This window comes from Colletotrichum destructivum, chromosome 12 (genome assembly GCF_034447905.1).
Source record: "Colletotrichum destructivum chromosome 12, complete sequence".
NCBI classification, from domain to species: domain Eukaryota; kingdom Fungi; phylum Ascomycota; class Sordariomycetes; order Glomerellales; family Glomerellaceae; genus Colletotrichum; species Colletotrichum destructivum.
In genome coordinates this window covers 684,771-705,922 of record NC_085907.1, presented here as the reverse complement: position 1 = coordinate 705,922, position 21,152 = coordinate 684,771, and the positions used below count along the sequence as shown (strand labels likewise).

Sequence of the window (21,152 nt, the reverse complement as noted above, 5' to 3'; positions counted from 1 at the left end):
TAGTCAGCAACATACACCTGTATTTTGCTGTCTCAGCAGGGGCTGGGGCGGTGTCGTTGGGGACAAGATTTCGCACTCCTTGTGTGGCCTTCTAAATGACATTTACTACATGTAGGTAGTCGTTTTGTTCCCTTGTCTTGCGACCTGCTCAAAGGCCCATGTTGAGGCTCAATTCGAGGGTCTCGAAGTTTCGTTTTGCGGATGGTCTTGCGTCACTTCCTGCAGCCGATCTTGAGGTTCCTGATTGTCAAGGGGGTCGAGATCGTCTTGAGGCTTGCGGTTGTCTTTAGTGTCGTGATTATGTTGAGAAAATCTGGCTTCCCGGTGCTTGAGAAGCCAATTCTCGCTCCATTCTTGCCTAATACCGAGAATTGGCAACCAGAACGGAATCGATTGCATGAGTGGGTGATTGTTGATCGGCCAGACCTTCCAATAGAAGACCTTCGTACAATGAACTTATAGCCTCTAATTGCTGCCCAAGTATGTAGACTGATCAACAATTCTTCCTGTGATGAGAAACACGCTGGAGGGGGAAGGTCGTTAAAATGCATTGGTAGAAATATGATGGTTGTAATCGATTGTTGGTCAGCGCTGAGAAGAAAATTACAGTGGATGTTGCTGACTAATGAGAGACCCGTGAGTGTACGGACCCGTGAACCTATTGGGAGCCGCCTGATCTCAGTACCCGAAAAACTCGAGCAGGATTGCAATTGCCTAGGTCTCCAAAGTGCATTGAAGGTTCGTGACAGAAAATTCTATATATCTATCTATGCGACCACAGTACATACTCTGTAGATCTAATCTAGGCCTGGCCCTTAGTCTGGGCTTCTATCCCTTTAGCCATCTGTCTACGCTTGTCCTTCTTTGATCGTCTTTGCATGACCTGACCTGACGTTCTAAGCGAAACCCCATGGGAGATATGTATGTGCCTTCTGAACGCATCCAGTGTCGGGAAGTTTGGATCATGCTGGCATTGAGGATGGCTGCACCGAATGAGATCGCCACGTTGTACAGCACGCTCTCGTTCTACCAGATGCTGGTCGTCAAAGTGGTCGTTTCTGACTGTCGGCCGGCAGTACTTGAACGTCCGTTCTTCTAGAGGAAGCCTCTCGTCGCCGACACACACAGGACACTGATTCGGATCGAGGAGGAGTGGAAAGGGCTTGGGTTGAGGAGTCTTGTCTTCGATGAGTTGCTTAGGTCGGGGATGAGTGCGGATGCGGTCCTTTCTGACCGTCTCTCTCTTATTACAAAGTGTGACCATCAGATCGATAGCCTCAATCCAAAGCTCCAGGAGTTTGTCGTGAGAGCAGTCGGCTGGTTGGTGGCAGAGGATGTGGGCCAGTCTGGCGCGCTCGGGAATTTGGAGGTTGATTTCCGGTTCAGCATACTCCTCCTCTTCTTCGCCATTTGCTTGCCTCTCGATATCCCATGTTGGGCGGTAGTAGAAATGATATTCGCGATACTCTTTGACGACGTTCTTGTCACGCTTATCTCGCTTCATGTGTATCTCCTCGGTTAGCCTGCGGATCTCGGCTTCGTTCTCCTCACCTTGCACTCGGTATTGACCACCCTTCAACTTCTGTCGTCGTTGCTCCAGCTCCAGAATTTCCGGATCGGGTGGCAAGTTCTCCCAGACCTCCTTAGGGACCATGTCTCTCGTTGCCCGGGGATCGCGCGTGAGGCTGACATGCGCAAACACTCCATACAACTGCTCCTCGGTTTCCTCTTCTAGGAATGTGTTCTGGAGGTCGAACTCAACGTTTTCGTTGAGGTACGCGCCTTGGAACGTGGCAAACTTGGGATCGTGGCGCATCATCTGGTCGCGGACGGCATCAGACGCATTCCCTAGGTCGAAGTTGTTAGTATTGATGGTCTTTGGCAACCGCTGTTTATTTCGACCTACCATTTGCTGCATTCGCCGCCCCTCTTCGGGCGAACCGTGGCGTCCAGGCCTTCTCAAAGCCTGCATCGAGGCTCTGTCGGCCCATGTCGTCTCGTAATTTGGAATAGCTCATGGCCTCGTCGACGGCCAACGCACCGCCGCTAAGCTTTCGAAAAATCGAAACCTTGAGCATTGAATGCTTCCACCGTAGAGCCGTAGACTGGACCGGACCCCTGACCTCTGCTCTTAGTACTTGGGTCGCATCTGTCAGGCTCGCTGCGTCGAAAGCCTGGTCGTGGAGCGCTAGAGCGATGGTGGTGACGGCACAGAAGATGAGCTTCCTTGCGGGCGTGAAGAAAAAGACAGTCCTGTCTACAGTTAGCATTAAAAGCACCAAAAAGAATTGAGGCCGCGCCGCTACGCATACTCACGGCCTTGGCTTGTTGTCCGCTCCCTTGTGGTGGATGAACTTGACGGCCATCGCTGGCACGGCTCGTCCCGTTACTGGATGGCGAGCAATCATCATGAGTATGTCCTCATAGCACAAGGCTTTGGGACGTCCGCGCCCAGCTGTTTCCTGTAGCAACAGTCTGTCGAGGAGAAGGGAGTCTTTGTCTTGTGGTGGTTGGTCGCCATAGTCCACGTTCTCTGTGTCTTTGCCACACTCATGATTGATGGACTGGACGCCTTTAAGCTTGAAAATTTCGTCCGTGCATCCGTCTTTGGGGTTCTTCCTTTCGGCATGCACGATCTCGGCAATTCGCGCACCAGTGTAGCAAAGGAGCTGGTGACAACCTGCCAGCTGAGGGCGCTGCCGTTCTGACGGGAAGATACCAGTATCGTACGCAATGTTGAACGTCAAGATGGCCAGTAGGTTATCGGCTCCGAGGACTGGCTTCCCGTTGATGTTGGGTGCCCGGTATCCGAAGCGGGGAATCAGGATCGTGTGATGAAACTAGTCCAGTCCATGTCAGCATCATTGTGGGAGTGTCGATTGCCGCAGAGGGTAGATACCTTGTAGAGCTCTTTGGCATCATTCCTGTCTATGTAGCGACCGGCGACGGTGGTGTATAGCTGCTGAAACTGCCGGATTTATACCTGCGTCGTACCCCACGATATGATTTTCCCGATCGACCACTCGCTGACCCGGAGAAAGAAGCTCATCATTGTCTCGCGAGTAACATTTTCCAAGGCTGCTTGCCATTCGCCGAGGTTCTGCTCTTCACAGTAACTGTTATTGGAGAGGTCAGTCAACAAGAAAACAGCGCCTGGGCTTCTTGCAGCGAACCGTTTCCATTTCCTGCATATGACCGCAATATTGATCTCGGTTTCGTCTGCATATCTTGGCTTGATGAAGTTGACGTTCTTGAGCTGCTTGCGTAGGTCGGCATGCTCCTCAGACGAGAACGGCTTCGGCTGGTTCGCGATCCGACGCTGTGCTTCTTGGTCGGTGAACCGCTTTAGAAAGTCTGCGGTTGCTTTTATTTGTCGAGGGCGACAATCGGGGAGCATCGGCCGGGGCATGGCTGGGAGATGGTCGCTCGTCGCATCGGCAGGAGAGGGTCGTAATCGTGTACTGAGGCGAGAGAAGAAGAGAGAAGACGGCGGGCGCGATGCCGCTCTTTATGGCGGGCGGCGCCATTTCGTCAAGCGGAACCCGAGCAGCCTGAGCTGCCAGAAATCGCTCCAACGGATGCCAGAAAGCGAGGGAGTTGTCAACGGGAAACCGGTTGCATAACCAACGGGCAGGGTGGGGGGACATGGCTTGGCAGGCGCTTGGACCAAAATAGCAGCATGGGGCGCACTGCCATGACCAGTGTCAGGCAGATGTAAGGTTATCCTTGTATCGGGCTCCCAATAGGCTCACGGGTACCCGTGCGTGTAAAATTCCACGGGTACCCGTGGAAATGACTAAGCAATTTTACTGCACGGGTCTTGAGCCGATCGGAGGTATGAGTTGGGTTTAAGCTGTCCTTTATTTCACGATTTAACCATGATACACTCTCCGGGCTGACCCTCGGCATACAACGCCTCTTGTTCGGCATTATCTCTCTCGGCTCGTTTCCAGATGTCCCCCATACCTCTCCTGCTGTTCAGAAAAGGGTCTTCTCCCTCTTCTGCGACGACAAGCTCATCAACCCGTTCCTGTTCAGCTTTGTCCCAGTCTAGATAAGCCATCATTTCCTCCTTGAGCCAATCCCTTGACCCCTTGGAGGTGGTGCAGCGTCTGTTCATCTGCTTGTAGTCAAGACACCACTCATAGCACTTCTTTCCGTACCGCAGGGGAAGTCCCATTGCCCTCCGATACTCCTGGTTTGTTTTGACACTTCCACGAGGCTGGGCAGCATACCAGGCGGTTCTCGCTGCACAGTACCGTCCGTATATTGCCTGAGGTGAATCGTATCTCGACCGCGAGGGTGAAGGCGAACGCTGTGATGGTGGTGGCATCTCCGGTGGTGACATCCTGGCTTCCACTGCTCTATCTGTAGTCGGTTGAGCCAAGGCAGACATGGACTGTAAGGCGTTCAAAGGAAGGCTTTCTGTGACTTTAGATGCAGTGGCATAGACCGCACTTGGCGTCGAGGCTGGACCCGGAGTAGGCTCTTGCTCGGGCAATAAATGCGAGTATCGCAGAGGGCACGCCTTTGAAGTCATGGTATGACCAACCACATGACACCTACTACATGTGCTTGGGGCCCGTGACGCAACTTCAACGATTTCAAACCCACTTGGCTCTCGCCTAGTGCTTGACTTCGGAATTCGGGAGCTCTCCAACTGCAACCTGGGCTCGATTCGCTGGCGAGGCTCTAGCAACAGCTGCGGCGCTCCTTCGCGCCTCAGATGCCAATGCACATGGAAGTGTTCACGTAGCAGAACAAGATTTCGTTCTTGTAAAGCCTTCAATTTGTGTAAGCATGGCAGACCGTACACTCGAGAGAAGGCCCCCGTACAGATCGCAGAATGGGATGGCTCATGCTTCGAGAGCAGCTTCCGTTGTTCTTCTACTTTGCGGAGGGCTTCATGCGATACCCAGCCAAGTACTGCGCCATAAAATGATCCCGAAAGCTCGACCGGGATTCTTGTCTGTTGTTTGGCTTGATTAGATCTGAGATCCGACAGCTGATTGAGTAACGCGTGCTTCATCGCTCGCCAGGCCTCAAACAGATCCAACGTGGATCTCTTTAAGTGCGATTTCAGCAGAGCATGAATGCCTTCAACCCGCGAGGTAGCCACGTTGCCAAAATGGGTGTGCTGATCAACCCAGGCTTTCACTAGCTTCTCCTTGTATGGGTCAAGCCAAAAGGATGTAACGTAGCCGACTTCTTCGAGATGGTCCGTAAGATAACGTTCCTCGAGTTGGGAAACACGCTCCTGGAAGGTTATCTCAGACGGCGAGCTAATAATCAAATGCCGGGACTTGTAGAACTCTTCCCAGTTGTTAGTCGATGACTTTGACGCTGCGGAGCCACTGGTTGTTTTCTTCTTGGCAAGGTCGAACGCAGAATAGCAATGCTGAAGCACCGCCTTGTTTGCATGCCAGAGGCAAAGCAAAGATGCCGAAGAGGGAAAGACAGTGGCTACAGCATTAATGCATGCTAAGCAGCGATCTGTGAGGATAACCGCGGGCATGCTGGCGTTGCACTGATCATACAGGGACCTGACCCGCTCCAAAGCCCAGGTATAATCGTCTTCTGTTTCGCCACTGAGAAATGCGAACGCAATACAGAAGGATCGTTGGCAAGCGTCGACGCCAACTATGTCAAGAAGCGGCATACCGTACTTGTTGGTCTTATAGGTGCAGTCCAACAGCATTACGTCTGGGTAGGCTTGTAGAAGGGCTAGGGAATCTGGGTGGGCGAATAAGACAGCTGTAACCCGGCCATCTGGTGCAAACTGCATTCGACTCCAGAAGCCTTCCTCGTCAAGCTGATTGGCAAGTGCATGGATCGAGGTCTGCCCTCCACGAATATCTCGTTTGACGGCTGCAATATGGTTGTAGATATCCTGTTGGGTTGCTACAGAGTTTGTCGTTTGTCGTATGTATGTCCGGATATCCCTGGGCGCTACGCCAGCATGTGAAAGGCCAGCTACTTTCGCAAATTCCTCCTCTGTCAGCTTGCGATGCGTTGGGTGAGCAGACGGATGCTGGCTTGGGGGATGATTATGAGAAGAAAATCGTTTGTCGGGTCGGTGTCTCAAGCTCCACGTGCTTTTATCCAAAGATTCCTTGGCAAGCACGGAAAACTGACAACCGGTTCCCCTACTCGTAGTTCGTCTTTGGCGCGCTGTTGTTTTGCTTGGAGGCTGGCATGACCGATCGCACGAATACGTAATCGTCCGTCGTCCACTTTTCTCTTTGGTTGATCTCCCGGTCGTGAAGGCGTATCCCCTTGCTGCCGCCCAGTTGTTAATTGACAGTATGAGGTCATCGCGTGATTCGTAATCGCTTTCAGGAGGTAGACAGTCGTCCAAAAATACGAGTGCTGGATTTCCTGGGGCTGTTTCCATGCTTTTCAGAATTTTATGACCGAGTTACCACATGTAGAGAAACGTGTAGAATGCGTCGAACGCGAGACGCGTTCGTCGACGTGCGACGGAAAACAGCTTGCTTAGTCATTTCCACGGGTACCCGTGGAATTCTACACGCACGGGTACCCGTGAGCCTATTGGGAGCCGGTTTGGTAGTGTTGCTTAATAAGGATGTCTACCATTGGAGGGGTAGCATTAATTAGGTGTTAGCTTTGTTAATAGCAGTGAAGCCCCTATCGCCCACTTTGAAGCATGTGTCCTGCTCGCTTATTGGCTAGTACTACCTAGGTACGTGCTGTGTAGCTAGGTATGTACTGCAGACAAGCTCCGTGCTCCTACGAGGGGAAGCACCGAGCATAACCACGACGCGAAGATCTGGGTATGGCTAATTAGTGGTAGTAGAGGCGCAATTGCTGGATCCCTGAAGGTATGTACCGGGACGACTCCACGTCTGCCCTCTTTGCTAGTCGCCGGCTTAAGGTGTAAACTCGGACGACGCAACCCTATGGCCTGTACTGAATACGGGGCGGCAGCGCATGAGGAATCAATTCAAGTTTAAGTAGGTGCGGCAGCGCATAAGGAATCAATCTTAGCTGAAGTAGGTGTTGGCTTTATTAATAGCAATGAAGCCCCCATGGCCCACTGTGAAGTATCTGTCCTGCTCGCTTATTGGCTAGTATACCTAAAAGTCGAAGATTACCCCATTATTGTTGCGAAAGAGAGACAAACAATTTACGGATCTGCAGAACCTGGGATACCCTCGCTTTAGTAAAACCGACCCGATACATTCATTACTCGCCAAACGGCATAGTCGGGCCAGGATTGCCCTATGACGGTTATTCAGGGTGGCCAGCGGAATATGCATATATGAGTGAGCAGAAAAGAGTGTCTTATCCGTACTAAAGAGTGGATGGGATCACCACAGGTTTGTGGGCCTAATGCTATCCCAATTAGTCTTACAGAGCTAGGACCAGGTGGAAACGGCAGGCTGGCCTGGTTTAGTACAGTCAGACCATTCCGAGTGGTTGATGTCTGAAGCATGCATGGATTCTGCCAGTGACCCTATTTCTTGTCCATACAAATGCTGTGCGGCCCCTGTCTTTCCCGGTTGGGCTGTGTCACCTGTAACTTGTTGGGTCGTAACATCAAGTCAAGTCAAGTCATTCTTCTTCGTTGTCCAGCTTTTAAAATAGAGCAAACAGATATCTACTCAGTCTAGTCACTAGAAGTGTGGGGCTCCCATGTTATTAAAACCGCCATAGCTATCTGTATCTATGTAGTATTAATCTAATTCGGAAATCTCCGTGTTTATAGTTTGCTACTTCATAAAACGTCTTATGCCGAGGGCTGTGCAAAAGCTGTTTCTGTATGTATTATAAGTTCGTACACGCGTCGGGCATGGCGCCAAAATGACCATCGCTGCCCCTCACTCAAAGGCCATACAACAATTTTGCTCTCAGTCGAAAATAACTATTCCTCAACGCGTTGCTAGTATTCGATATTCAAATCATTCCACACCATTGTCTGATGCAACATTTTCTTTAGCATCACAATGTGGTTCGCTGGCATCCTATTATTACTGACTATGGGCCGGCTTGCCGTCTCTGCCAGGATAGTCATCGGTTATAGAACAGTCTCAGAGGTGAGGTTTTTGAACTTGTCTCGATAGCATCTACTAACTAGGATTGAACAGGAAGAAGCTACAGAAATAAACAGCAAGAATGCCCCATTCAGAGACCCGGCCTATGATGATGCCGAAGGCTGGTCCCAGCTGGGAATGTTGTTGTTGTTGTTGTTGTTGTTGTTGTTGTTGTATTTAACGCCATGGCGGCAAGGGTGGAACCCTTGTCGCAGACCTCCCGAGGGGTATGTGGCGTGGAGAGCCGTGGGCTAGGACTATGTACCTCGTACATCGCCCTTCCTTTCGTCCTCCAAGTCCTGCCTGATGGCTACTATGCCTTCTATCTGTCCCTGGTTCCTGGTTCCCCAGATTCATTGCTTCCCGTCTATTCCCTATGAGGGTTGAGTTGGCTGTCTAGATCCCGTGCCGAAGCCCGTTCCCTAGTAGCGTGGACAGATCTTCCGGAAGAAGTTTGTCACGCGAAGGAAGGCCTCAAAGCCTTTTGGGTCAGTCATTAGTCCCTTAAAGTATCGTTCAAGGGATCCCATAGGTCCTATGGGGTCGAGCGGACCAGTTGGGTAGAGGGTGGGCCACTGCTGCCTCCTCGCCAGGGTCGCTGGGCAGTAGACCAGGTGATCTACGTCTTTTGCCTCTCCGCAGGAGCAGGTTAGCAAAGCTTCGGTGTGGTTAAAGCGTCGGTGATAGTGTTCAAAGTCCCCGTGACCCGACCGGGCCGCTAAGAGGTGGTGAAGGGTGCTCCGTGGTAGGGCGAGTTCGGGAGGGCAGGAGAAGTGTAGCCTCAGTCCAAGCTGGGTGTACCGTTCGGTCGCCTCTTTACCCCACCACTGTCTGTACTGATTTCGCAATCGCTCTCTACCAAGCCGTTTGATCCCGGAGAGCGTAGCAAGTTGGCCTAGAGGGACCGGCAGCGCTGCGCCCTCCTTGGCTAGCCGGTCCGCCTCTTCGTTGCCCTTAATCCCCTGGTGCCCTGGCGCCCAGTGGGTGTGGATGTTGTATATCCTAGCAGCAGCTTGGATCTCGAGCACCGCTGCTTGCGAGGTGTCTGGTGCCTCGCCCCGTATTCCTCGGATGACACTGGTGTTGTCGATGCAGATGTGTATCGGCTGGCCTTGGGCGGTTAAGAGGGCCCGCCGGAGTCCTATCCTCGCCCCTTCAGCCTCAGCGTCGAACACCTCTGCTAGACCGAGTCGGCCGCAGCCCTGGGCCACGCGCCTGTTGCTTCGGTAGATAACGAACCCATATCCTGTGGCTCCGTTCGTCGCTTTGGAGCCGTCTGAAAAGACAAGCATGTGGCTGTCTGGTACGGTCTTTAGCCAGGCCTGGAAAGCTTTGGCTGCCTCTTTCTTAGTCTGCAGGACTATCAGGTCTTGTGAGCCTGGGAGGTACTGCGGTTGGATGAGTGCGGGTCTCGGGCATTTCGGTGCAAGGTCTGCAGTCCGTTGTAGCCTCGTCTGCTGCCGCCCTCGTTGGGAGAGCCTCGCGACAAGAGGGTGTTGTAGATCAACCTTCTTTAGACGTGCTGCGAAGCGGAGGCGGACTGCTTCCAGAGCCACCTTGCTTGGTGGTAGTCCAGCATCCCTAAGAAGGCTGCGTGTTGGAGTTGTTTTCCAGGCCGGCAGGATTGCTCTTGCTGCTGTCGTAATGACGCTCTCGACCTTGCGCGCAAGGCTCTTCTGGCCTGTACTGACTGAGCCTGTCTGGGGGATAAGGTTGCGGCCGGTATCGGTGGTTCTGCCAGAGGCTGGCTTGGTCATGCCTCCATACCAGGTCTCGGCCCTGTAGAGGGCGATTGGCAGGACGCAGGAGATCACAGCCTTACGCACAGCAGCGGCCAGGAGCCCGCCTTTTGTGTTTGTCAGGTGTTTAAGATGTTGAGCCGCCTTCTTCGCCACAGCCAGCTTCGTTTCGACGTGATGTCGGAAGGAGAGCTTCTTGTCGAACCAAACCCCTAACCAGCGGATAGGCACAATGGATGCTTCTATTTCCAGCTCTCCCGCCTTGATCCCTGGCAGGTCTCTTTGTTGCTTGTGTTTTCTTGTGAAGTGGATAGCTTCGGACTTGTTGTGGTCGAAAGCGACCTTGTTCTCAGCTCCCCAGTCGAGGATGCGTGTGATCTCCTGGCCGAGGATTGTAGCGTTACTCTCGAGCGAGGGGCTCACAGCCAGAAGGCCAATGTCGCCTGCGTACCCAAACCGTCGCTTTGGGTCATCTGCTAGGATATCCGCGATATAGAGAAGAAAGATAATAGGAGACAGCAGGGAGCCCTAGGGCAGCCCGCAAGCCAGCAGGAAGTCCTCTGTTGTTGCGTCCTCCAGCCTGACTCTGGCAGTTCAGTTCGAAGCAAAGTAGAATATCAGTCTGATCAGGGTACAAGGCCAACCTTGTTGGCGTAGCCGGACAATCAGCCGGTTCCGGAGGACAGAATCAAAGGCACCTTGGACGTCCATCGTCACCAATGTGGCTGTGAGCCCTTTGTCAAGGGCCATCTCGATGTCGTGAGCGAGGCAGGTGGTTAGGTCGACCGCTGACCTGCCAAGTAGAGCCCCTATTTGTTGTGGGCTGGTCACCCCTTCTAGGATAGCAAGGTAGGACATTCTTCTGGATATCAGCCTCTCGAGACCTTTCCCCAGGCAGGATAGCAGGGCTATTGGCCGCCAGGATCCGGCCTTCGAGAAGTCTGTTTTCCCTGCTTTCTGGATCATAGCGACCTCCGCTCTGCGGAAAGGCTGGGGGAAGTAGCCTGTCTGTATGCAGGCTTGGAACAGTTGTCTGACAGGCTCAGATATAAGCTCCCAGCAAGCCTGAAGCAGCCGTGTTGTGATCCCGTCGATGCCAGGGGTCGTGGTCTTTGTCAGGGTAGCCACCCTCAGCTCATCTCTACTGATGGCATCGTGCCAGGGTATCCGTCGTCGAGAGACCGTAGGGACGTCGAACGGGTCTCCTGGCAGGTCATCCTGGGCACTGAACCTCTCTAGGAGGGCTCTTCGGAGTGCCTGGGCCTTACCCTGAGTATCGTCGATCGTCTGACCCTCCACTATCAACGGGGGGGCTTTGACCCCTAGGCTAGCCTTTCGCCAGCCCATAATCTTGTAGAGTTCTTGGTCCGAGGAAACTCCTTCGATCTTATCAGCCCAGTAGGCCCGCTTCGCTTTCCTGACTGTCCTCAAGAAGACCTTCTGCTCTTCGAGGATAGCAAGGCGTGGGGTGAGAAGGCGTAGGGTCTGCTCTAGCTCTTGGGCTTGTCGGCAGCAGGCCTCGCGGTACGTTCGGTGGGCTACTGCGCACTCCTCTGTCCACCAAGGGGCCCCCTTCCCATGCTTTCCTCGTTTCTTCCCTACAGCCTGGACAGCCGTGGAGAGAAGGTCGGCTATTCTTCCAGCTTGGGTGTCCAACTCGGCAGGGGTAGGTTCGTCCTGGAGAGTGGGTAAGACTGAGGCTCCTGCTCTAATCAGGTCTCTGAACCGGGGTAGAGCCGAGTCTGGGACTGATAGTGACCGTGGTTGATCTGTCCGTTGTTGTCGTTGCTTCTGAAGCGGGATTATTGAGACAATTGCTTGATGATCGGCCCCTGGGTGCAGGTGTGGGCTGATCACTGCGTGTGCCAGGGGGATGTTCGAGAAGGTAAGGTCGAGTACATGACCTTGGGCATGGGTCGCAGTCCCTGTCTCGCCAATGAAAGACAGGCCGTGGCCATCTGCCCAGTCTGCTATGTCGTCCCCCCTATTCCTGTTCCTTGAACCGGGCTCCCAGGAGTAGTGATGAGCGTTAAGGTCCCCTGCTACGAGGACTTTTTCTGGCGGCCTGTATCCTAGGAGGGTTGTGGTTGTGTGATTGTGAGGATCTCCTGGTTGCCTGTATACGTTAACCACAGTAATTGCGTTATCAACTGTGATCCATAAGATGTCCCTTGTCTGTACGGGCCTCTGCTGCTGGGCCTTCCACTTCATCCCTTTCCGTACGTAGGTCATGACCCTAGGTCTGGTTTCCCTGTCCTTCCAAAAATCCACTGGGACGTAGGAATCGAAACCTGGGTGTGTGTTGATTTGCATTTTGTCAACATAGCCTATCCAGGGTTCCTGGACCAGTACAATGTCGATCCGCTCAGCCCAGCAGAGCTCCAGGAAAGCTGTATGTGCTGGAGACTGCTTCCCTACGTTGCACTGGGCTACGCGCAACACCCGTGGAGAGACCTGCTTCGGCTTACGTCTCCAGGTCGAGCTCCAGGTGGGTGTAGGCATTAGCAACGTTGTAATCCGGTTTCTGGGCTACCCTCTGGCTCCTGTTTAAGAGGGGTAGGATAGCGCGGTTGGTCTGGGCAGTGCCCTCTGCGTCCTCGGGTTCGTCTTCACTCATGCTGCTGCTATCAGTGTCCCCGTCCCCGAGGCACACAATCGAGCTCTCTGAAGGTGTCCTTGTGCGTGGTCGCTTGGAGCCGAGCGGTTGATCCTGGCCAGGGGGAGGGAGTTCCCCAGGCTGTTGGGTGTTCTTCCAAGAGGCACTCAGACTGACCTCGTAGAGGGCGTCGTAAGCCTTCTGTCCAACCTTGCGGATCCGGGCCCGCTCCTTCTGGTCTGGGAGAGTAGGGATGCCGTTCATCGTCATAGGCCTTGCTGGACAATTCTTGTGGCTGGCCTGGGATGGGCCGCAGCAGTTCGCACACTGAGGTTTGGCTGTGCAGGGCCCAGTCTCGTGCGAGTCTGAAGGTCTGCCGCAGTTGTTGCAGAGTGGCTGTCGGTTGCAGTAGCTGTTTGAGTGGTAGCCCTGGCAGCCAGGGTCGTGTCTGATAAGTGTCTTCCTCTTCTGAATAAGCTGGGACCTGCTACTTTGGTTAAAGAGTCTGAAGGGTTGTGTCTCTTTGAGGAACGAGATCACCCAAGAGACTTTGTTTGTGATGGGGTCCGGCCCAAGGCGGGATTGCCGGGCCCGGGTGGGCTTCTGTCTTGTCTGGGCAAAGACCTCGTCTTCGATCAAGGTGGCTGGGTCCAGGGCGTCCCCATCAACGCTCCACAGCTTGGCTGGGCAGCGCGGGACGACGTAGGTAAACCACTTTATAGGGGTCTCTATCTTGTAAGCTCCTAGACAAGCCGCTAGTTTTCGCTCTTCCGCCAGGAGGCCTTGCTGAATCTGCTTGTTCGATGGCCTCAGTGAGTATCCGGTCGCAATGTGGTAGATGTGAGGGATATCTGCCAGTTGGAGGTCAAAGGTCCGGCAAACTGTCTGTCGCAGGGCAAAAGGAGCGTTCTTTCGGGCAGCTGACAGGCCCTCCTCCGGGATGCGGGCGAAGACCCGGAGGTCCTCTTTCGGCTGGGGTTGAGGCTGGGGTTTGGCCTGCGGGCGGGTCGGAGCCCGGTGGGGGTCCGGAGCTGTGGCTGGTGCCGAGGCCGTGACGGCGGCCCAGCTCCGGCTCAGTGTCGGAGCATGTTCCTTGTTAATGAGTTTCTTAAGGGCTTGGATCACATAGGCCGTAGCCTCTTTTGCGATCTGCTTCCTGGGGCCCTCAAAACTGGAGACGACGTTATCGACAGACTGTGCGATAGTTAAGAAGACATCCTTGCGGGCCTCATAGTGCCTGGCCTCCTCGTCAAGGGCGGACAAGACAGACCCAGTGGCGGTCCTGCTAGTGGTTGGAGTTGAGATCGACGGCCCCTTTGCCGTTGGGGGAGCTGGACTGAAGGCGTTGGGCTGGCTTCCCACGAGGCTGGGCCGGAGTGGCTGAGTCTCGGTATTGCGGCGGCGTTTAGCCCTTGATGGAGAGGTTGGCTCTGGAGGTGGCCCAGAGCCCCGAGCGGGGCCGGCCGATGAGGCCGGCAGCGGTCCGATGCCCGCCGGAGGCTGTGAGGCCATCGCGGAAGGGCTCCGGAGCAGAGAGGTGAAGAGTTTTCGGCTGTTAAGGATTCTAGTGGTTCATCACCTGATTCACTAACAGCGGATGCCGAGAAAAATTAGGCGAGAGGGAAGTTGGCCGTAGGTGACCAGTGGTGAGCTGGTGCCCCTCTGGTGCCTGATCTGTTTCATCCTATAGGGAGTCTGAGTGTTTCCTCCTAATTCATCCTTATGTGTCCTGGGGTACTATCTCCGCCGAGGTCCGGTTGCCCAGCTGTTCGAGACTTGTGACATGTGGGATCACTGGTATGTCTACCAGCGACTAGACACTTTTGAGACTAAATAATAGTAATAACCCCTGCACCTAGCATTCTCGGAATCGCGACAGTAGCGGTATTTTTTAAGCCATTTATCGCCTAAAACCGGTGTTAGTTATCTCTCAGTTTAGGGATGCCTAGTCTGCTCCAACGTACTTAGCCTCTGTAGATTACTCTCTGAGACCTTGCTTTCTGTTGTCTTGCCTCCCCAAAACACCGCCTGATTGGGACGCCTGGCGAAGTTGAATCTGCCCAGCGTCCATTCTTTCTCGTCGGGTTCCTTCTCCCATCTCACATGCCACACCTCTCCCCAGAAATTGCCGCCTTCTGTGGTGATGCTGACTTGGCCGGCGAGAAACATGTAATGAATACAAGTGCCTTCGGACGAAATTTGGCAAAGCATGAAATAGTACCATTTGCCGTCTTTAAGAGTCTTGCCAGCCGCCTGAGCTGCGTCGTTGACTAGCGTGTATGTTGATGAATCGGCGCGGGGTTGAAGTCTGGTTGTCTGAGTGTAGTGTGGATGTGAAGTCGCATCGCCCGTTTGAGAGCTAAGCGTAGCCGCTACACTACTGCCTGAATCCCGAGGGTGGATCGGGCCTCCAGACGCAATTGCTACAAGGATAACAAGGAAAAAAACAAGACGGAACATAACAACAGCTTTAACAGACAATGTTCCATAGAAAAGGAAACTTAACATGGCAAGTAGGTTGATGAACAAAGAAAGTCTTCCTCTATTTGTAAGTTTACATCAATAACGAATTTCCCAACTGCATAAATTTAATCATTTCCACCAGAGATTGCGATGTACCGGCCAATCTTGTTTTATGTGACTAAGTTTTTTTGACTTAAATTAGGAGTTGAGTTAACCAACCCAAGCCAAGCATATGCATCTCACAGTGGGTACCTAAAAGTCGAAGATTACCCCACTATTGTTGCGAAAGAGAGGCAAACAATTACGGATCTCAAGCAGAATTGAGCAACAAAAAAGCGATAGGTCTGTGAGAGACAGGTGTACGATTGATAGGGGATATGTTTTCCTGAGTGTAGGCAGCTCTCTTCTACAGGGGTGAAGCAGATGACGACGAAGACGAGGTTCGCAGACTTCTGGCAAAGACAGTCGGACATGCTAGAGTGGCGCATCAGGATAGTGTTAGAGGACGGAGACATGTCCTTACTAAAAGACTTGCGGATGCGGATGGCGTCTGACGTAAGATGTCAGTTAGCGTTGAAGCCGCCTCGTCTGGATTTGACATGCCCAGTTGACTGAGTTTTGTTTTCGCTCCTCCCTTTCTCCTATGTTCCTGCTTGGCTGCATTCTCCGTCTATTTAAAAAACGGCATCTCCGTCGCTGGGGAGGGACCTGCTGACATCGACAGGCAGAGGGTGCCCGACGCTTTAGCAAAGTTCGATAGGTATGGCGGCATTTAGCTGGCTTGCTGCGGTATCCTTGCCTTGGCTGTAGCTGAACGGATGCCATAGCTGCATGTTCCCAGCAGATGGCCAAGCCTTGCCACTACGGCCAGACGAGAGTCATGGGACTTGGACAGCTCTACCCGGCGCATGTCGGTTTTCCAGGCAACGAAATAGTGGATCAAGCAGCCAAAGAAGCCGCCGGCTTCAGCCCTATCGCGGACGCTTGCGCCGCACCACCGCCGGAGCCGGAGCACTTACGGACAGTCATAGCAACCACGAAAACCATCAATCGACGGGCATCGAACGACGAGTGGGAGACGTCCTGGGATAAGTCCAAGCACGGCAGGGACCTCTACAAGCTTGGGGTACGACCGGGAAAGTCGACAATGGGCATACACAACAGGACGCACAGAGCGATTAGCTCCGCCATCACATAAATGTGCACAAGCAAGATCGGGCTGCAGGGTTATCTCTACGACATCAACAAGGCCAACACCGGCGAGTGCGAATGCGGCCGCGGAAGATAGAAGGTGCGACATACCATCCTCGAGCGCAGAAACTGGATAGACGAACGGTACCGGATGTGGGCAGGCAAGCAAACGTACGCGGACATGAAGCAAATTCTCTGCAACCCGTCAATGGCAGTACAAGAAGTCAAATGATTTTAAGGACGGGGATCCCCAAGCAATTCAGGATGGTGCCATCCACAGCTCTTAAATACACATAGCGAAGACGAGTGATAAGTAGTAAGCAGAAGGACAGGAGGGCCAGAAAAGGCCTAACAAGTGCATAGATGCAGAAATCTACAAAGTCAGTCAGTAGAGGAGTAACTACACTCAAGCAGAAGGGAAGCAGTTTTGGGAGAGTTAGTTGCACGCTGCATAGCTGCCACTATAGCTGCTAGGTCAGCCTATGAATTAGTCAGTCAATCAATCAAGACGAGGACATCCTTGGACTACACGAGGACATCCTCGGACAACACCTCCGTTCTATTCTAGGCCCGGCTCTCGGTTTGGACCCATATCCCTCTAGCTGTCTGTCTAGGCTTCGCCTTTTTGATCGTCTTTGCATGACCTGATGTGAGGTACATACTGCTAGTGGATGTGATATGACCTTCCTGCTTGGCTACGGGTTGTCCTCAGGGCGGTGGTATCGGATTCTACCTTGGCTTACGCTTGTGGTTGCGGGTCATGGAGTCGTCCTGGGTTTTCCTTACTAAAACGGCTTGCTATATTTGTAACGAGATAGGAACGCTCAGGAAACAGTGCCGTGGACCTCAAAGGCATGACGTTGAAGGTGCATCCTGTGGACCAGCGGCATCTTACAAACCTTACACTCTATCTTGTCATCGGCTTTCATCTTGGACAAGTGCTTACGTTTGAAGTGCCTAGTCAGGCCGTTGGAAGAGTAGAACTCTTGGATGAGATCATCCACCCGAGGATCGTCCGGAAGGAGACAATGGGCCTGGCCAATGCATAGAAAGCATCTTCTTGGCCTCTCTGTCTTATTCCTGGCATAAACAGATAGTGTGGCAAGAGAAAGGGGGCTGACTTCCGAGCCACTGGAAGGCGTCTTAGGGAGCGAATCCTTCGACTGAGGCCGAGGCCGGCGCGTGGTGCAACCTTCCTGGACAAGACAGTACGCGGATACTGCATCGATGGCATTGTCTCTCCGTTTGTATTGGTCTTCGAGTGTGGCGATGAGCGGAGCAGTGAGCGCTGCGAGCAAGCGCTTTTGTGCCGGTCCCTGTGGACGGCAGGTGTCCGCCACCGCAGGCTTGGTGAAGCTATCGCCTCGTAGTTGGCGCTCAATGTCGTCAACGGCCTGATTGTCAGTCCATTCGTGGATGATACTCTGCTTGAGCTCTCTCCTGAGTCTCTGCTTTTCATTGTTTATTTCTCGTCTAGCATCCCTGTACGCTTTGGAGCGAGGAGGTAGTCGTCGAAGGGCTGCTTTCAATCTTCGGATTGTAGGATGAGTGGCGATGGATGCAGACTGCTCCTGCGTGAGGTCGGTTGGCCGACGCTTGCTGATGGAGTGGCCAATGCTGCCAGACTGCTTGATCAGCGCCTGTTGCGGCCTTTGGCCGCGGAGGATGCCCCAAAGGTCGGCGCCAATTTCACGTCCAAGATAGTGATGTCGAAACGGTTCGGAGCTGGCGTGACCCATGACAAGGTTTCGAAGTGCCTCGCTGACATCGGCTAAAGCCAGGGGTTAGCATTATTCACCGGGGGGAAGGATAGAACACAAACCGCTTTGATCAAATCCGTTCGCTGCATTATAGCGCAAGCTGTAAAGTATGGTGGAGTATTCCAATCCCATAAGCTCACCGATTCTCTTGAACCAGGCCCCCATCATGGCCTCAGAAATGGGTTCGTTAGTGGATAGTTCATAACCTTCGGTTCCTAAAACAGCGCGACGGAAAATGTAGGTGTCATTCAAGTCCTCCCGTAGCGGCAAAGGCAACTCGAGCTCGCCGGGGCAAATGTCGAGCTTTTTCAGCTGGTCCGGGGAGGCAAGGCTGCCTGCACGAAATGCCTGGTGGCGAAAGAGAATGCCCAGAAGAAACACGTGTGGGCTGAGAAGTAAAGAGGGATCGAACATAGTTTCGGGGATTGGATAAGTATTCCTGGAGACGCGTTAGCTCTTGACACTTGCAGAGCACTAGCACCGGCTTCATACTGAGCTTTAGCACCCAGGTATTCCTTTGTGAACTTCGGAGTGAACCGAATGAGAAGCTTATGTGGTCCGCCTCCTGGATCTCTCGCTAGAACGACGCGTATGTCCCTGAAACGAAGCCTCGCGATAGCTCTGCGACGGGCGCCAGCAGGAGCAACCAACAGGACAAAGAGTACAGCAAGGATGCGCACTTCTCCCACTTCAAACATCTTCCGTGTTGTGCTTAGTGTTTCTTCGATGTGCTGCTTCAGTTGGTCGATTGTCATAATACGGTTGGCCCGCGCCTGGTCGTTTAGGCCGTGCTTCTTGGCCAGCCTTCCAATAACCTGATCTCGTCAGCAAAAGCGGTTGTGTCACTCAAAACGCCTGCATACCTTGCGCATGCTGCGACCCAGTTTAGAGGCTATTCTCTCACCCATAGCCCTCTCAAACACAAGTCTAAAGATCTTCCAGTATGTCCCCAATGAGCTTTTTTTCTTGATACCGTTCCTCTTCCTCCCGTCTTTGCCAACTTTCTGGCTGAGGTACCAATCGAAGAAGTTGTAGAGGAGTTTGATCGAGAGCGTCTTGTAGCAATGTCGAGGGTCGCGGTTGAGGACTTCACAATATCTATGGTTCGGGACGTTAGCTACGGCAATGTCAAAGGCAAGCCCACGTCGTCCTTACAAGCGCCACTGCTCCTCAACATTATCTAGTAATGCCGTTGTCGAAGGACTGTAGTCTTGACCCTCGAATTCGCTTTCGTTCATTTCCTCCACCGCCCTCCGCCAGTAATCGGGCGGGTGGAGATTCCCGCCAAACAACATGATCTGGTCTTCGACGTCAAGTTCGGCTTCCTCGTCGAGGTCTTCGACGTCCGTCGCGTCGGTGCTCGGGCCGTCTTCATCTTCGTTTACGTCAAAGACGTCCTCGTTGGCATTGGAGGTGTCATCACTGATGTCGTCATCGCTAGGCGAAAAGGAATCGTCCGAGTTGGAGGCGTCGACATGACAACGCTGGCGGGGTGGCATGGTGATGGAAGAGGTGCAAGATTTGTTGGGAAGGGGGAGACACAAAGAGCTGACTGCTTCGCGGCGAGCGTTCGTCGGGAAAGGAGTGATGATGAAGGATGCAAACAGGATGCATTGTTGGAAAGCAGCAGTCGTGGCTTATGTACCCCCAGTGCGTAAGCCATTTTTGGAGCTGTGGTGAGAGCCAAACGAAAATAGCAGCCTCGGGAAACATTGGCATGGAAGAGTCAAACGGTACCTTGGATGATACCCCGCGGTACATGCCCCACCTGGGACTGGGCTTGGATCGCTGGGTGGGTCGGCCCTCCTGGCTAAAAGCGGCGTCAGGTTTTTGGCAGATATCCCGCCGAATGTGGAGGCAGAACCTGCCGAAATAGGCGGCAAAGAAGCTGTTTCATTCTTTAAGAGAGTTAAAAATACAGATATTAATACCTATATTAAATGGCATAATAGACTTGGTCACGTGAATCCTAAAGTTATAAAAGCCTTAGAAAATAATACTAATCTAAAAGATAAAATAACTATACCTTTAGAATATAACTGTGAAACCTGCCTTAAGGCTAATTTTACTACTAAGGTTAATAAAAAATCAGATAATTATAATAAAGATTATAAATATCTAGAAAAAGTAGCTTCTGATTTATGTGGACCTATAACTCCTCCTACTTATAATAAATATAGATGGTTTAATATATTTCTAGAAAGATCTTCTAGAGAAGCCTCTATAACCCTTCTTAAATCTAAAGAAAAAGAAGAGGTTAATACTGCTGTATTACAGTATATAAATAAAAAACATATTAATAATAATAATATAATAAACTTTGATACTGATGGTGGATCTGAGTTTAATAATAACCTTATTAACTATACTCTCTTAAAGAATGAAACGGCTTTCTAGCCGCCATTTTCGGTGGGATCTGCCTCCGTATTCAGCGGGACATCAGCCAAAAACCTGACGCCGCTTTTAGCCAAGAGTGCAGACCCGCCCAGCGCTCGAAGTCCAGTTCGAGGTGGGGCATGTACCGCGGGGTATCGCTCAAGGTACCTTTTGACTCTTCCATGCCAGTGTTTTCCAAAGCTGCTATTTTCGGTTTGCTGTATCCCAACACAACATCTAAGAATGGCTCCCACCACGGTGTTCAACTTGGCTTACGCGCTGAGGGTACATAAGCCGCGCCCGCTGCCTTCCAACAATGCGTCCTGTTCGCATCCTTTTCCATCCGTCTTTTTCCTACGAACGCTCGTAGTAGAGCATTCAACCCTTCGTGCGGGCCCCAGCCCCTCCCCAACAAGTCTTGCTTCACTTCCATTACTATGCCACCTCGCCGGCGTCGTCATGTGGACGCCTACGACTCCGACGATTCTTTTTCGCCTATCGATGACGATATTAGCGAGGACACTTTCAATGCGAATGAGTGTGTCTTTGACGTGAACGAAGATGACGACGGCTCGGACACCGACGCGACGGACGCCGAAGACCTCGAGGAGGATGCCGAACTTGACGTTGAAGACCAGATCAAGCTGTTTGGCGGGAATCTCCACCCGCCCGAGTACTGGCGAAAGGCGGTGGAGGACATGAACGACAGCGAATTCGAATGTCAAGATTACAGTCCTTCGACAACGGCATTACTCGATAACGTCGAGGAGCAGTGGCGCTTGTAAGGACGACGTGGGCTTGCCTTGATATTGCCGCTGGCTAACGCCCCGAACCATAGATACTGTGCGGTTCTCGACCGTGAACCTCGACATTGCTACGAAACTCTCTCGATCAAAATCCTTTATAACTTCTTCGATTGGTACCTCAACCAAAAAGTTGGCAAAGACGGGAGGAAGAGGAGCGGTATCAAGAA

The 21,152-nt window shown here is 52.6% G+C and overlaps 2 protein-coding genes across 2 annotated transcripts; both read right to left on the bottom strand.

The window, feature by feature from the left end:
• Positions 1-3,814: 3,814 nt before the first annotated feature.
• Positions 3,815-6,418, bottom strand: CDEST_15598 (Putative MULE transposase domain, FHY3/FAR1 family). The gene has a single exon (XM_062931753.1). It carries the CDS (start codon positions 6,392-6,394, stop codon positions 3,866-3,868), a length of 2,529 nt encoding a protein of 842 aa, XP_062787804.1. The 5' UTR covers positions 6,395-6,418; the 3' UTR covers positions 3,815-3,865.
• A 7,592-nt stretch (positions 6,419-14,010) lies between these two features.
• On the bottom strand, positions 14,011-14,897 carry CDEST_15597 (uncharacterized protein; the record flags this gene model as incomplete). Its single annotated transcript, XM_062931752.1, has 2 exons — positions 14,011-14,296; positions 14,354-14,897. The coding sequence occupies 2 exons, from the start codon at positions 14,895-14,897 to the stop codon at positions 14,193-14,195; spliced, it is 648 nt and encodes a 215-aa protein (XP_062787803.1). The 3' UTR covers positions 14,011-14,192.
• Between the last annotated feature and the right edge of the window lie 6,255 nt (positions 14,898-21,152).

What these genes read in the sequence shown, in the direction of transcription:
- CDEST_15598 (XM_062931753.1), bottom strand. Translation starts at nt 6,394, where the DNA reads ATGGAAACAGCCCCAGGAAATCCAGCACTCGTATTTTTGGACGACTGT.